We start from the raw sequence: 12473 nt of genomic DNA, 5'->3' as shown, positions 1-12473 counted from the left end.
TAATAAATAGAGCAGAGCTGTAGCATAGAAGAGTCAACCCAAAGTACTGGGAGGCTTTATGTTATATGTTTTATAAAATTTCAGACTTAGACTACATTTAAAAATTTGGCATGTTACACAAGTTATTCATAATTCAGATTTTAAAAATATTTTTATGATGGCTCCATGATTTCAAAAATAATGAAACACAAAAAGTGGCTTAACTAAGTAGACACTGATGAAAGTAATTTTCTCCTAAATAAAACAAGACATATAAGTAAAAATACAATTTTTGAACCTAGAAGCAGTACACATATCCATTTCCAAGCCTACAGATCATGTGGACATTAGGCAAAAATTGCTAACGAAGCTTTAGTTTCCAGCAAGGATATCGCTTCTTTTCACAGTTAGATGGAGCAACAATGGTCATGACCAGAATGAACACCGTTCCACAGATCTGTCTCCTTGAAGGTAAAGTATGTAGAAAGTTCTCCTCTGAGCCGAGCACTGGTGGCTCATGCCTATAATTCTAGCTATTCAGGAGGCTGAGATCTGAGGATCATGGTTCAAAGCCAGCCCAGGCAGGAAAGTCTGTGAGACTCTTATCTCCAATTAACCACCAGAAAACTGGAAGTGGTGCTATGGCTCAAATGGCTGAGTGCTAGCCTTGAGCTGAAGAGCTTAGAGACAGTGCCCAGGCCAGAGTTCAAGCCCCCACGACTGACCAAAAAGAAAGTTCTCCTCCTTCTATAAACCTTTTGGCACCTTTGCTATACTTATGCCCATTTGCCTATAAGAATACTGGATAAAAGTTTAATTATGGAAAAATTACTTTCCTAGGTATTCTTCTTTTCTTTCGTAAGCTTCAATTCTCTATTATCCAAAAGAGAGGAGGAAAACTCACATGAACCCAAAACACATCCTATAATGAGTCCTGGCAGTCCAAGTAGCAAAGCCAGGTTTTCCCTATGAATAAATCCTGACTCTTGACAAAGATCTTTTGTTTCCCATGCACTTTGTTGCCCGTGAGGATCACGTTAGTTCCCAACTGCAATGGGGGAAGCCGTATCTAACAAGACTTAAGTACCAATCTAATATAGATTATTGGTCCCAACGGCCCGCGGCGACGACGTCCAGCAGGAGAACATCCGCATGATGCTGCGTGCCTAGAGCACAGAGAGGTCATGGCAGGATTTGGACTTGAGCTTGAAGGCCATGTTCTTGTTGTTTTTGGCTACAATCTTGCCCCAGAAGCGCCTGGCTTTCCTGGGGATGCTCTCCCGTCTTTTCTGATAGGCTAGCCGCCGCTCATTCTTCTCCTTGCTGTCCCGGCGGAGGCGGACCTGCCGGACAATGCCCTCAAACAGCTCCTTCACGTTGTGCTGGACAGCTGCAGAGGTCTCAATGAACTTGCAGTCAAAAACCACAGCGCACGCTCTCCCTTCTGGGAAGAAGAAGGAAAGAAACACGTCAGGGGTTGCAGGCCCCCATCCTGCCCAGGAAACATCCAAACCTGAGGACTTAGGGTAGCGAGGTCAGTCGGAGGAGGTTGCGGTGACAGGCCCCCTTCTTCCGGTTAGCCTCCTGCACCAGAAAAGATGGACTTTATGTCTGGTCCACCATAAATTTACTGTGTGAAGTCCCATTTCACCAAATATAGTGCTATTCATTCTAAAAGCAAAAGCCAAAGCCATCATTTATTACAGACTTACTATATGCCAAATTCTAGGCTAAGTTCTTCATAAAACATTTCTAATGCTTGTAAACATCTCTCCCAACAGAGATGGAAGAAATTAAGTGAGGTTGCTTTAAACTTGAAGTTCACCTTTCCTGGGACAATGGCATCGGTACTTGCTTTTTTTTAATGTTTCAATTATTTTGTTTGTATTTTATTGTAAAGGTGCTGTGCGGAGGGGTCAGTTGCGTGAGTGAGGCAATGAGGACATTGCTTACCAATCACTGTTACCCCTTCCCTTCCTTGTTGTTGCCCCACTATCCCTTCCCTCCCCCACCTCACACACTCTTCCCTCCCCCACCCTATCCCCCCACCCCGCCTGAAGTTGTTAGGTACTTGTTTTTAAAGCCAATTTTTTCTCCTCAGTTTCCTGATTTTGAAAATTAGAATTCTAGTTCTTGTCTTTCCTCTCTTTACAGCAACGTCAAAACAAAAATAATCACTGATGATGAGATAGTTTGCAAAACTTTGAGGACTGTATAAATAGATAATACAGTTGCATCAAGCTATTCAAGCTTGTCTAGAACAGTCTCAGTCTCAAATATCGCATTATGTTCAATGGCTATGTCTCCAACTTTATGTCTGGAAAGAAATGACTACTTATAGACAATCATCTCCTAGGACTCAGACATTCCCAAGAGCTGAGTACACTATCTTGCCTGGGGTTCTTTTCTTCTGAGCAGGTCTGATATGATAGATTTTATTTTTTATGGGGAAATCAGGGGTCAACTCTGCATTAAACCAATGAAGTCTTAAGAGCCCTAAGAACACTCAGGTGCCCACACAGTAAACAGGAATCATCTCTGAACTAAGTATGAAAAGTAAATGTGACACTATTACACTGATCTTCTGACATTTAGGAAGTTAGGAATGGGGATCGAAGGCTATTTATAGGGCTTAAAGGGAGCAGGAACAGTCAAAATAGAGAAGTGTGTGTGTGTGTGTGTGTGTGTACGCGCGCACACACACGCACTCATGTGCATGTATTTGCACCAGTTCTAGGGCTTGAACTAAGGGCCTGGGTGCTATCACTGAGCCTTTGCCAGGCTAGAACTCTACCATTTGAGCCTCAGTTCAATGAGGCTTTTTGGTGGCTAAAGATAAGAGTCTTATAGACTTTCCTGCTCAAACTGGCTTCAAACTGAGAGCCTCAGATCTCAGCCTCCTGAGTAGGTGGGATTTTAGATGTGAGCCACCAGTATCTGGCTTAGAATTCTTTTCCTCAATGAAACTTCCAGAAATTCCCCTAAATCAGAATTCCCCAACCTCCTTGCATGAAGATTCTATTTTTCCTTCTATGAATTTTTGGCATCAGAAAGAAGGAAGGATAAAAATCAAAGCTTGAGACAACAAGAACTCACAGAACATGATCTATTCTCTAAAGAAATGCCTAGAGCACAGAGAGGTAATGGCAGGACTTGGACCCAAGGGAGGTGAGATTACTATCCTGCAGGTGGACCAGATGGCCAAAGGAGAACAAGCAGCATAAAAGTGGTTGATTGGAAGTAAAAATGGAAAAAAGAATAATCAAAGGCATATATACATAAGACTCTATGTAGCAGTCCAGCCTCACAAAAGAGGAAAGGAAAAAGCACCATCTGAAAGTACCTGCATGCAATCTGGGGATGGTTTTCACAGTACCAGCACCACTCTCTTACCTGATACAGACACTTCCCGGCATCGCACTAAGTCACTTTTGTTGCCAACCAAAATTATAGGAATGTCCTCTGTTTGCCGGGCCCTGCGAAGCTGGATTCGAAGCTCAGATGCCTTCTCAAAGCTTGCTCGGTCTGTGATGGAGTAAACAATGAGGTAGGCATCCCCGACTTGCATGCAGTGGTCATGGAGCCATTCATTCTCCCCCTAATGAAATGAGAAGATCTTTCATGAGCTTAGACTGGCTGGGACACAGGTGTCATTTCTCAAAAAGAAACTCTGTGTGTGTGTGTGTGTGTGTGTGTGTGTGTGTGTGTGTGTGTGTGTGTATCCTAAAGGTAACAGAAAGGAAAACTCCTCCAATGCATTGGTCTTCCATGCCTATAAGGTATCTAGAGAGTGGCAAACATTGCTGGTCTGCATGATACTTATGCCAAAAAGTTTTTTTTTTTCAATTTCTTCTACAGCTTTAGTTGATGAATTATATAACAACACTATCAAACAGTCTTTCCAATTTGTATCTATCAAAAATGGGCCTTCCTCAGTTTCCCCAAAATTTCCTTTTGCCTTTCCCAAGAGATGACATTAAGAATCATTACAATAAACAATAAACAGAAAATTTCAAGGATATGCTGTCAGGCCCAAAACCTTTTAAGGGCAAATCTTGAAGATATCACTTGAGGATATCAGCTTCAAACAAGATGGCTTTATGTAGTTGAAAATGCTTGTTTGAGCTTTCTCTAAAACAATACATTTTTTGTGTTTTTAAACAGGACTGAGAGCACAGCATTGCAGTGTTTTTGTTTTTCAGACCTCATGTGTGGATGACTTGTTCCTTAGAATAGCCTTGTTCTCAGCAGTCAATGCTGTTAATCAAGGAAATGAGCCCACCTTGTCTGGAACAGCCATTATGAAGATCACCCTCACACTAAACAGCCTATTGAAAGGTAATCCCTAAAGGAATCCACTGGAGCTACAGGCTCTGTGTACCTTATTTTCCCACATGTCCAGAAGGATAATTGTTGCACTTTCCCCATCAACGATTAGGGTACGTTCATATGTGTCTTCTAGAAAAGAAAGAACATTGCTGTTGGAGTCAGGTAAATACACAATACTGATGTAAAAGAGTCATGTTAGAAAATATAGTTACTAAATATGTAACTAATTATAGAAATGCACAGTTACTTAAAAAGATATGTTCCTACCTTTGTCAACTTTAACATGTTATTATCCCTCCAGTAGTCACCAGCAGGTCACCCACATCTCTAAAGCACATATCACTAAACCACTTGAATTAAAAGGCAGTCATTTTTATCATTCCTGAACCTTTTATAGGAAACCATTTAAGAGGATAAAACTCACTCAGGAGCTTTTGACTCAGACAAGGCCCTAAGAAAGCATTAACTATAAACCCCATTTTCCCAAGGCTTACGTGGAAATCCATTGTACCTTTCAGTGGGGAACATGTACTAGCAATTTCAGAAGCATTGAGCTCAGATGTATCTCCTCTTTGGAGAAGTTAAGAAGAATATGTTGAGACTAGCCCTATTTGAACTGTAGGTTTCTTCCTTTTAAATACAAAATTTCCCTAGTACTAACTGGCTGGTTTGGTTTTGTTTTTTGGTCATAAATGCAACAGTAATACTCTGGGTTTCATGTTTCTCCACCAAGGCACTGGAATCAGGAGAAAGAAAGAAAAGATGGATAAAGGAGAAGAAAGGCAGCCCAGTACACAGCCTGGGGAATTACAGCCCTGCACAGCACAGTCTAGGGGAAGGGGAGCTCACCGGCCAGTACTCCTACCAAGTGTTATCTGTACTAGGAAGCCCCTCCTACTCCCAGGAGAGTCTCAGGCCCAGCACTTTTTGCCCTCAGCTGCCACTCATCACTCAAAGGTTTGGAGCTTTGCTTGAATTCCCAGCAGCTCATGTAATAACATACTGCGTTCCAATATTGGAGGGACAAGGCAACTCAAACTGTCTCTCGGCATAAGATATATCAGAACAAGTCTAGAGGGAAAAAAATGGACTATAGATTACAGCTGTGAAAAAGGAAACATGATGGAAACTCCCATCCTTGGAGTTTCATGACAGGATCATTCTGTCTGACCTTAATCTCTGCCTGAAAATCACTGTGTTAGCGGCCACGGAGCCTATAACAAGACATCACTTCAGGCTTCATCTATGGTATCTGGCTGTATCCCAAGGACTTTTCCAACACAGTGCACCCTGATGGATGGCCTTCCTCTAACCAGGGGAGTATAACCAAAGCTCTACTGCTTGGGGTTAGAGAAAGGGTGAGGCCGTAATATCAGCCTGGGAGGCTCCTTCATAAGAGGCCTGGGGACATTCTTCCATACTTCGAATAAAAGCTGGGTGGGCCTACCGCTCTGCATAGCCAGAGAAGGCATCATACACAGCCAGGGAGGTCCTATGATGTGAGGCTGTGGTCCTACAGTAGTCCATGGCCTTTGTTCCTGAACCAGTATGGCTCCCAGTTTTTCTTTCCTCATTCTACCCCCTTGGCAAAAACCCTCCTCTGACTATATTTGCATCTGTCTCCCTGAACCATCTTCTTCACTAGGCATCTACCTTTAGTTTCCATACCTGCTTTGGCGGAGCACGTTTTTATCAAGAAGCTGAAGTTCAGCATGGATTCCCTCATCCTCAATGTCTGACTGACTTCCTTGTCGCCCCTTCAATGTCTAAGTCCCTTGCCCTGCCTTGAGCAAGAATCCTACCATCCATTCAGCAAGAATCCCCCTGACTCTGATGTCTCTTCTGAGTAATTTTCCATGCATACAGTTTCCTTATCTGTTGCCTTGTCCATAAATCACTGTTTGTCCTTATTGTACTTGGAGTTGAGCCCTGACTGTCACCCCTCGTGGAGTAGTCCTGATGCCTGTGATAAATTTTCGGATTCCCACTTGGAAGCCTCACCTGCTTCAATGCCATGGTGAATCCTGCACGGATGCTGTCTCCCATGGTGGAGCCAGCCCCTGATCTCAAACCTTCGGAGGCTTCGCATCCCTACCCTTAACACGCTTTCAACAGCTTTCAGTTACCACGGACCAAGGAGTTTACGAAGAGCCCCGGAAGAACTTTATCTCTAATACTCTGTCCTCGTGGGTTCATGGCCCTCTGTACATCTGAGAGGGCCTCAGGCAAGAATGATTGCAGGCACAGCGCATAAACAACGAAACCACCATTCTGGAAGACACGCTCATGGGAACAGAATGGCAGATCCAGAATCAGCCGTTACCTGGGTTTATTCCACATTTACTAAGTGCCAGGACTATGATATGTACTTAACATGATCTCCTTTCATCCTCATTCTACCATATGAAATCGTCCCAATCATATAATGAGGAAGCTTCTGGAGGTTAAGTGGCTTGTCCAAGTGTGCAAAGCTACGACTATCTCCCCCACACGGATCTAAACCCTCACATCAAACTTCAAGTCCAGTGCTCTTTCCCAGACTCCTTGCATATGTACAGAGTGCCTTCTCACCTAGCCATGGCCTTCCAAATGCTACTTGTCTTCAGAGTCCAGCTTAGAGATGACTTCTTCTATGAAACCTTTTCTGATATCCACAGCCAGAACTCTTTCCATTTTTTCACTGCCCTTTTCCCGTCTCTTAGCTTGCTTTATAGTTGGTATGTATCTTAATCCCATTGCACACTGTGAATGTCTCTAAGGAGGGAGCTCCAGGACTCTTCATATCTGCATGGTGATTCCCCAAGTATTGTGGTGTAGGTTCAGTAGCTGCTTAGAAATGAATAAATGACTGACTAGGTGAATTAATGAATGCATGTCGTTTTGTGTGCACAGTCATAAATTATTGCAATAGAATTATACCAACATCTATTTTTATTAAGCAACATAAAGAGAATATTATATAGGATTTTTTCCCTTAGAGTTAATGCTGGGATAAAAAAAAGAATGAATAAAAAAACAATGCAGAAATATATCCTGAAAAACTTTCCTTTTAAAAAAAACATAAAGCCAACTGTTGGTTGGAGCAGCAGCTACGCATGAGGGATGTCATCCTAGATGATAGTAAATTTCTCAATAAAGACACCTAAGATGGGGTAGGTCACCTGAGAAGATTCTTATTGTCAAAGATTCTTTAGGGGTGTAAGGAAAAGATTCCTTGTCTGTCTTCCTCTTCTTCATTTCTAGTAAAGAAGTTTCCCAAATGCAGAAGCCCGCATTTTCAAATTCCAGGGGTGAGTCAATCTTTACGTACACAAGCTGCCACCCTCTACATAGATACCACTCTGCTAAGGGAAAACCGTTTTTGAAAATCTATTATCCACTAACTTCTCAATTCCTCTGTCTCAAAAATAAATAAAACCAAACAACTCCTGACTGATCTCTTCCTTAGGTCAACCCTCTACTTCTTGAGCCTTATGCCCAGCTCTTTTTGCCTTGGTTATTTCTCAGATAGGGTCTTACATGTATGCCTGAGCTGGCCTGGACCACAATCACCTATTTATGCTTCTTATATAGCTAGGAAGGCAGGTATGTTCTACCAAACCCAGCTACTGGTTGAGACAGGTGGTGGGAGGTGTCTCACGTTTATGCCCAGCCTGGCTTTTAACCTTGATCCTCCTGATCTCTGCCTCCTCCAGTAGCTAGGATTACAGCATGAGCCACAGGTGCCTGGCTTGTTACTTCTCAAGGAACTTACTAATTTCATCCTTCTCTGAATTATACCACTAACCCTTGTCTCCTCCCTAACAGAATATGGTATCGCTCACCCACCATTGGGTATCTGAGAGCCTGATACAGAGCTGCCTGAGAGGTGATGTAGTTAACCAGAAACTAAATCCTGAGACTGCAGGAGAGAGTGAAAGGACACAGGATTTGGGTTAAACCACAAATCTGGATCCTGACAAAACATGTAATAGCTTTCTTCACCTTCTATTGATTATGAGCCTCTATTGATTCTATTCTCATAAGTATTGCCAAAAACATACATGGGAACTAGCCCAGTGCTAGAGCAAGTGCTCCCTTAAATGAGTAAAATGAGCGGGGTAGCACCAAACTAAGCTTATAAAACGCCACATTCTAAACCCACTTTCCCCACTGGTGATTTTAGATCCACTACTTAGCTTCCCTGAGGCCCTGTTCACTCATGTGAATACAGGAATGTTCTAAGGACCAAAATGACAACAGCAAATATAAGGCACCTAACCACGTGCCCTTTTATTGCAAATGGCCATTATAAATGTCCATCCAAATAGAAGTTCTCTCTCTCTCTCTCTCTTTTTTCCTCTCTTCTAGCATCAGCCCTGCACCAGTTTGTGCAGAAAGAGAATCAACTATACCATACTAGCCCTGTTTTTCCCTGGACTCTTGCTTAGATTCCAGAAGTGAGGGGACAAATCGATGAGTCATCATGTACAGCCCAGCTCCTGAGCTGCCTCTTGAGGCAGTGAACTCCCTGACACTGAGACAGTCCAGAGAATAAAACTTGTAAAGTGCGCCATTGTAGTGAGGAATACTTTATACCTATGGAGTGGGGAAGAGAAATGAGTCACCACTGAGCCATCTTCCTACCCTGGAAATCTGTGATTCAGTTATGCCTGGTAACTGAGAGTAGGAACAGACCATACGATGTGGGCAAGCACATGACAATTCTTCTTCTTCTTCTTCTTCTTTTTTTTTTTTCTGGTGCTAGAGCTTGAACTCTGGGTCTGGGTACTGTTCCTGGGTTCCTTTTGCTCCAGGCTAGCTCTCTACCACTTAAGCCACAGCGCCACTTCTGGCTCTTTCTGTGATTAGAGATAAGAGTCTCGCAGTCTTTCCTTCTAGGGTGGTTTCAAACTGAGATTCTCGGATCTCAGCCTCCGGAGTAGCTAGGATTACAAGCATGAGCTGCCAGTGCCTGACTGACAGTTCTTCATTTCTATAGCTGAAGATAGAGATACATAGCTGCCCTGGCCACATGACCAACTGAAGTCATGACTGAGGGACATTCTATGGGCAGAGTTGGCCAATATGATCCTGATACTATGTCTTAGAATATAAGAGAGTGCTTTACCCACTGTTGAGGAATATATGTATTTATAAGATAATATCACCTCAAAACAGTTTTGGAAAAGAGTTAAGAATTTAATAAATATTGGAAATAAGGCTACAAGAAAATTGTCTTGAAAAATTGTCAGACTACACAAACTATCCTTTTTGTATTTCAATTTTTTGTCACTTTACTATTTAAGTAAAGATTTTAGATCATATTACACTTGCAAAAGTCTCTAACATATGTAAATACAAACTAATGATTCCCATCTTTATTCAAATCAATTTCACTTTAAGTATAATTGTGGAAAAAAGTTATATTTATATTGAGCTCTTCAAATATGGTCAAAATCAGGCCAGCAAAAGCCAGAAGTAGGATGTTGACCTATGGCTCTTTAATCCATCTCCATAGACCTTCAAACTTGGAATCTCAAAAGTTCCCTTGATGGTCTAGGATCAGCAGACTTTGATCCTATCTACAAGGCTTTTCATTTTCTTGACCTGCAGACCTATGTCAGGACTTTCTAGGGACTGGAAATCCCCATCCAGTACCAAGAATACACAACTTTTCTCCCAGCTCTGCTGATAAATAACCCACTGGCTCTCATTCTTTCTGCCTGGATCACTTCTAGGAGACAGAGGCCCACCCAGGCTGGGTCACCTACCTCCCAGCACCTCGCAGTCGCTGTCCATGCTGTCGTGCACACCTGCAAAGATGTTGGCCAGGGTGGACTTGCCCACCCCCTGCTCCCCTATAAGCACCACCCGGTAGTAGGTGTTTCCTGACTCGGAGGAGATGACAGAGTCTGTGGAGTCGGAAGACCAGCTCCTACGACAGGGGTCCTCGGGGGCGGCAGAGTGGTGGTGGCGGTGGTTGTAGGGATGGAGCTCCTTCTGGACCATCAGGTGCCTGCCATCCGCCGGGATGCTCCAGCGCTGCTGCTGCGGCTGCATGCCCACAGTGCTCTGGCGCATGGTGACATTATTCAGAGTCATCGTGGGGTTCTGGGAAGGAGAGCACCCAAGATACCTCAGTAAGAATGAGCTAGAACTCAGGGGACTCAAATACCGTCTGTTGTCAGTGATACTCTATTAGATGGGTGAGAACCAAGGATTCCTAATGTAAAGAATACCAGTGAAACAGTTCCCAAACCCCAATAAGCCAACCTTTCAAATGTACACACACACACCACACACACACACAATCAGCCCCTCGGGCAGACTGCCACTCGCATTGAGAAAAAGTACCCTTAGCATCGCCCACTGCCCAGAAGCTTCTTCCATCCTCAGAGAAACCGTGGGATCCCCGCTCAGAGCTGGCACTGAGGTCACTGGAAGAAACCACAACCTCTAGAGATGGCTTAAAAAGCAACAAGTCGGTGCTGCTGGAGGCCAGCTGGCCAGGTTAGCTACTCTTGTCTAAACATGGCTCTTCGCTGCACCGGCGTCCTGCAGCCTTTTGTGCCTCAGTGGGAAACACGTGGCAATGACATCACTGGCCATGGTTGGACTGGACAGGCACTTTGGGGAACTTCCATGTTTAGTAAAGTCGCCCTGGTGTTCCCCAGCCGCCTGGTTATTTGGGGAAGTGGGGGGCAATCTCTGTTTGAGGGGAGAGCCTCCGCTCTGCCCTCCTGCTCGCACGGTGAAAAGATCTCAGCCCCAAAGCCTGGTCATGCCGGCAGGGAAACAAACAACCTGCTCCGGGTCCGACCTATCAAACTCCTGCAGAAAGAAACCAATCCACTCCCAGATTTCGGGGATCCCGCTCACGTTTCCACCTCTAAGTTAATCACCACGCCAAAGACGCTCCTGCAGGACACTGCACCGACTTCCTACAACTTTTTGTCTTCGCCCACCACCCAAGTCTGCGGTCCCAGGCCGCGCGGGGCGGGGCGCGCGGGGCGGGGCTGTCCCTCTGAGTCAGCAAGCTGCGCGCGTGCGGGGCGGGGCCCACAGCGCCCCCACTCGCTCCGCGCCAGCCCCCCCCCCCGCCCCCCGCCTCTCGCTCCCCACGACCCGCACACCGGGTGGCTTGTGGGTTTGGTTTTTCCGGTCTTAAAAAGTTGCCCTTTGTTCAAGCACGCAAAGCAGAGGGTGTCCACGGGGGTCGCCCGCTGCCCCCCCACACCCCCACACGCGCGCACACACACGCACATGCACACACCCACACACGCGCGCACACGCGCGCACACACACGCACACGCACATGCACACACCCACACACGCGCGAATACCCACACACACGCGCACACACGCGCGCGCGCACACTCACGCACACACTCACGCACGCACACACTCAGGCACACACACTCACGCACGCACATACTCAGGCGCACACACGTACACACAGGCGCACACACACGCGTGCACCCACGCACACATACGCACACATACGCGGGCACACACGCGCGCGCACACACGCACACACACACGCACACACGCGCGCCCACACACGCACACACACACGCACACACAAGCACGCGAGCACACACCTCTGTTGGAAGAGGGTCCCCTCCGCCTGCAGAGTTGAACTGAGGATGCTGCGGGTGGGAAGCGCTCCGCTCGCACCTGAAGATCTTGGGGTGGGAAGGGGATGCGGGCGCCGACCGCACCTCCCGGGGCTCCACTGAGAAAGTTCTGCGGGCCGGAGCGCCCACGCCCTGCCCGCCCACCGGCCCGCGCGGGACGCCCCCCACCCCCTTACTTGGCTCGGCCGGGCGGACCGGGGTCGGCAGTGTGTCTGCGGGCGCGGGGGGGCGCGGGGGGGCGCGGGGGGGCGCGGGGGGGCGCGGGGAGGCGCGGGGAGGCGCGGGGAGGCGCGGGCGCCGCGCGAGGCTCCGGGAGGCTCCGCCGAGGCCGCAGTCCGCGCCCGCCCCGGCCCCGGCTTTATAGCGGGCCCCCCCCCCCCCCCCCCCCCCCCCGCAGACCCGCGACCGGGCTTTTCCGTGACGTCAGCGCTCCCGCGGGGCGGGGCGGGGCGGGCTGCGGCGGACTCGCTAGTGAACACTTGGCTCAATCCGTTACTCGCAGTCACGTGACCCCCTCGCCTTTCCCCCTCCCCCCCTTTAAAAAAA

General features: G+C 46.6%; 1 protein-coding gene across 3 annotated transcripts; it reads right to left on the bottom strand.

Annotated features, from left to right (window-relative positions):
* Window positions 1-639: 639 nt before the first annotated feature.
* Window positions 640-12160, bottom strand: Gem (GTP binding protein overexpressed in skeletal muscle). Of its 3 annotated transcripts, none has more exons than XM_042673128.1 (5): window positions 12104-12160; window positions 10062-10401; window positions 4361-4437; window positions 3373-3577; window positions 640-1423 (listed from the first exon to the last, which is right to left on the bottom strand). In XM_042673128.1, the coding sequence occupies exons 2-5, from the start codon at window positions 10390-10392 to the stop codon at window positions 1146-1148; spliced, it is 891 nt and encodes a 296-aa protein (XP_042529062.1). In that variant the 5' UTR covers window positions 10393-10401; window positions 12104-12160; the 3' UTR covers window positions 640-1145. The 3 variants fall into 3 exon arrangements, with proteins under 3 accessions (XP_042529062.1, XP_042529061.1, XP_042529060.1); XM_042673127.1 differs by lacking the exon at window positions 12104-12160 and adding an exon at window positions 11892-12069; XM_042673126.1 differs by lacking the exon at window positions 12104-12160 and adding an exon at window positions 10645-10706.
* Window positions 12161-12473: the final 313 nt, after the last annotated feature.

Source organism: Dipodomys spectabilis, unplaced genomic scaffold, assembly GCF_019054845.1.
Source record: "Dipodomys spectabilis isolate Male_0828 unplaced genomic scaffold, ASM1905484v1 ptg000783l, whole genome shotgun sequence".
Classification (NCBI taxonomy): Eukaryota; Metazoa; Chordata; class Mammalia; order Rodentia; family Heteromyidae; genus Dipodomys; species Dipodomys spectabilis.
Note: the sequence above shows the minus strand (reverse complement) of the source record. Positions and strands in the feature narration are given on the sequence as shown.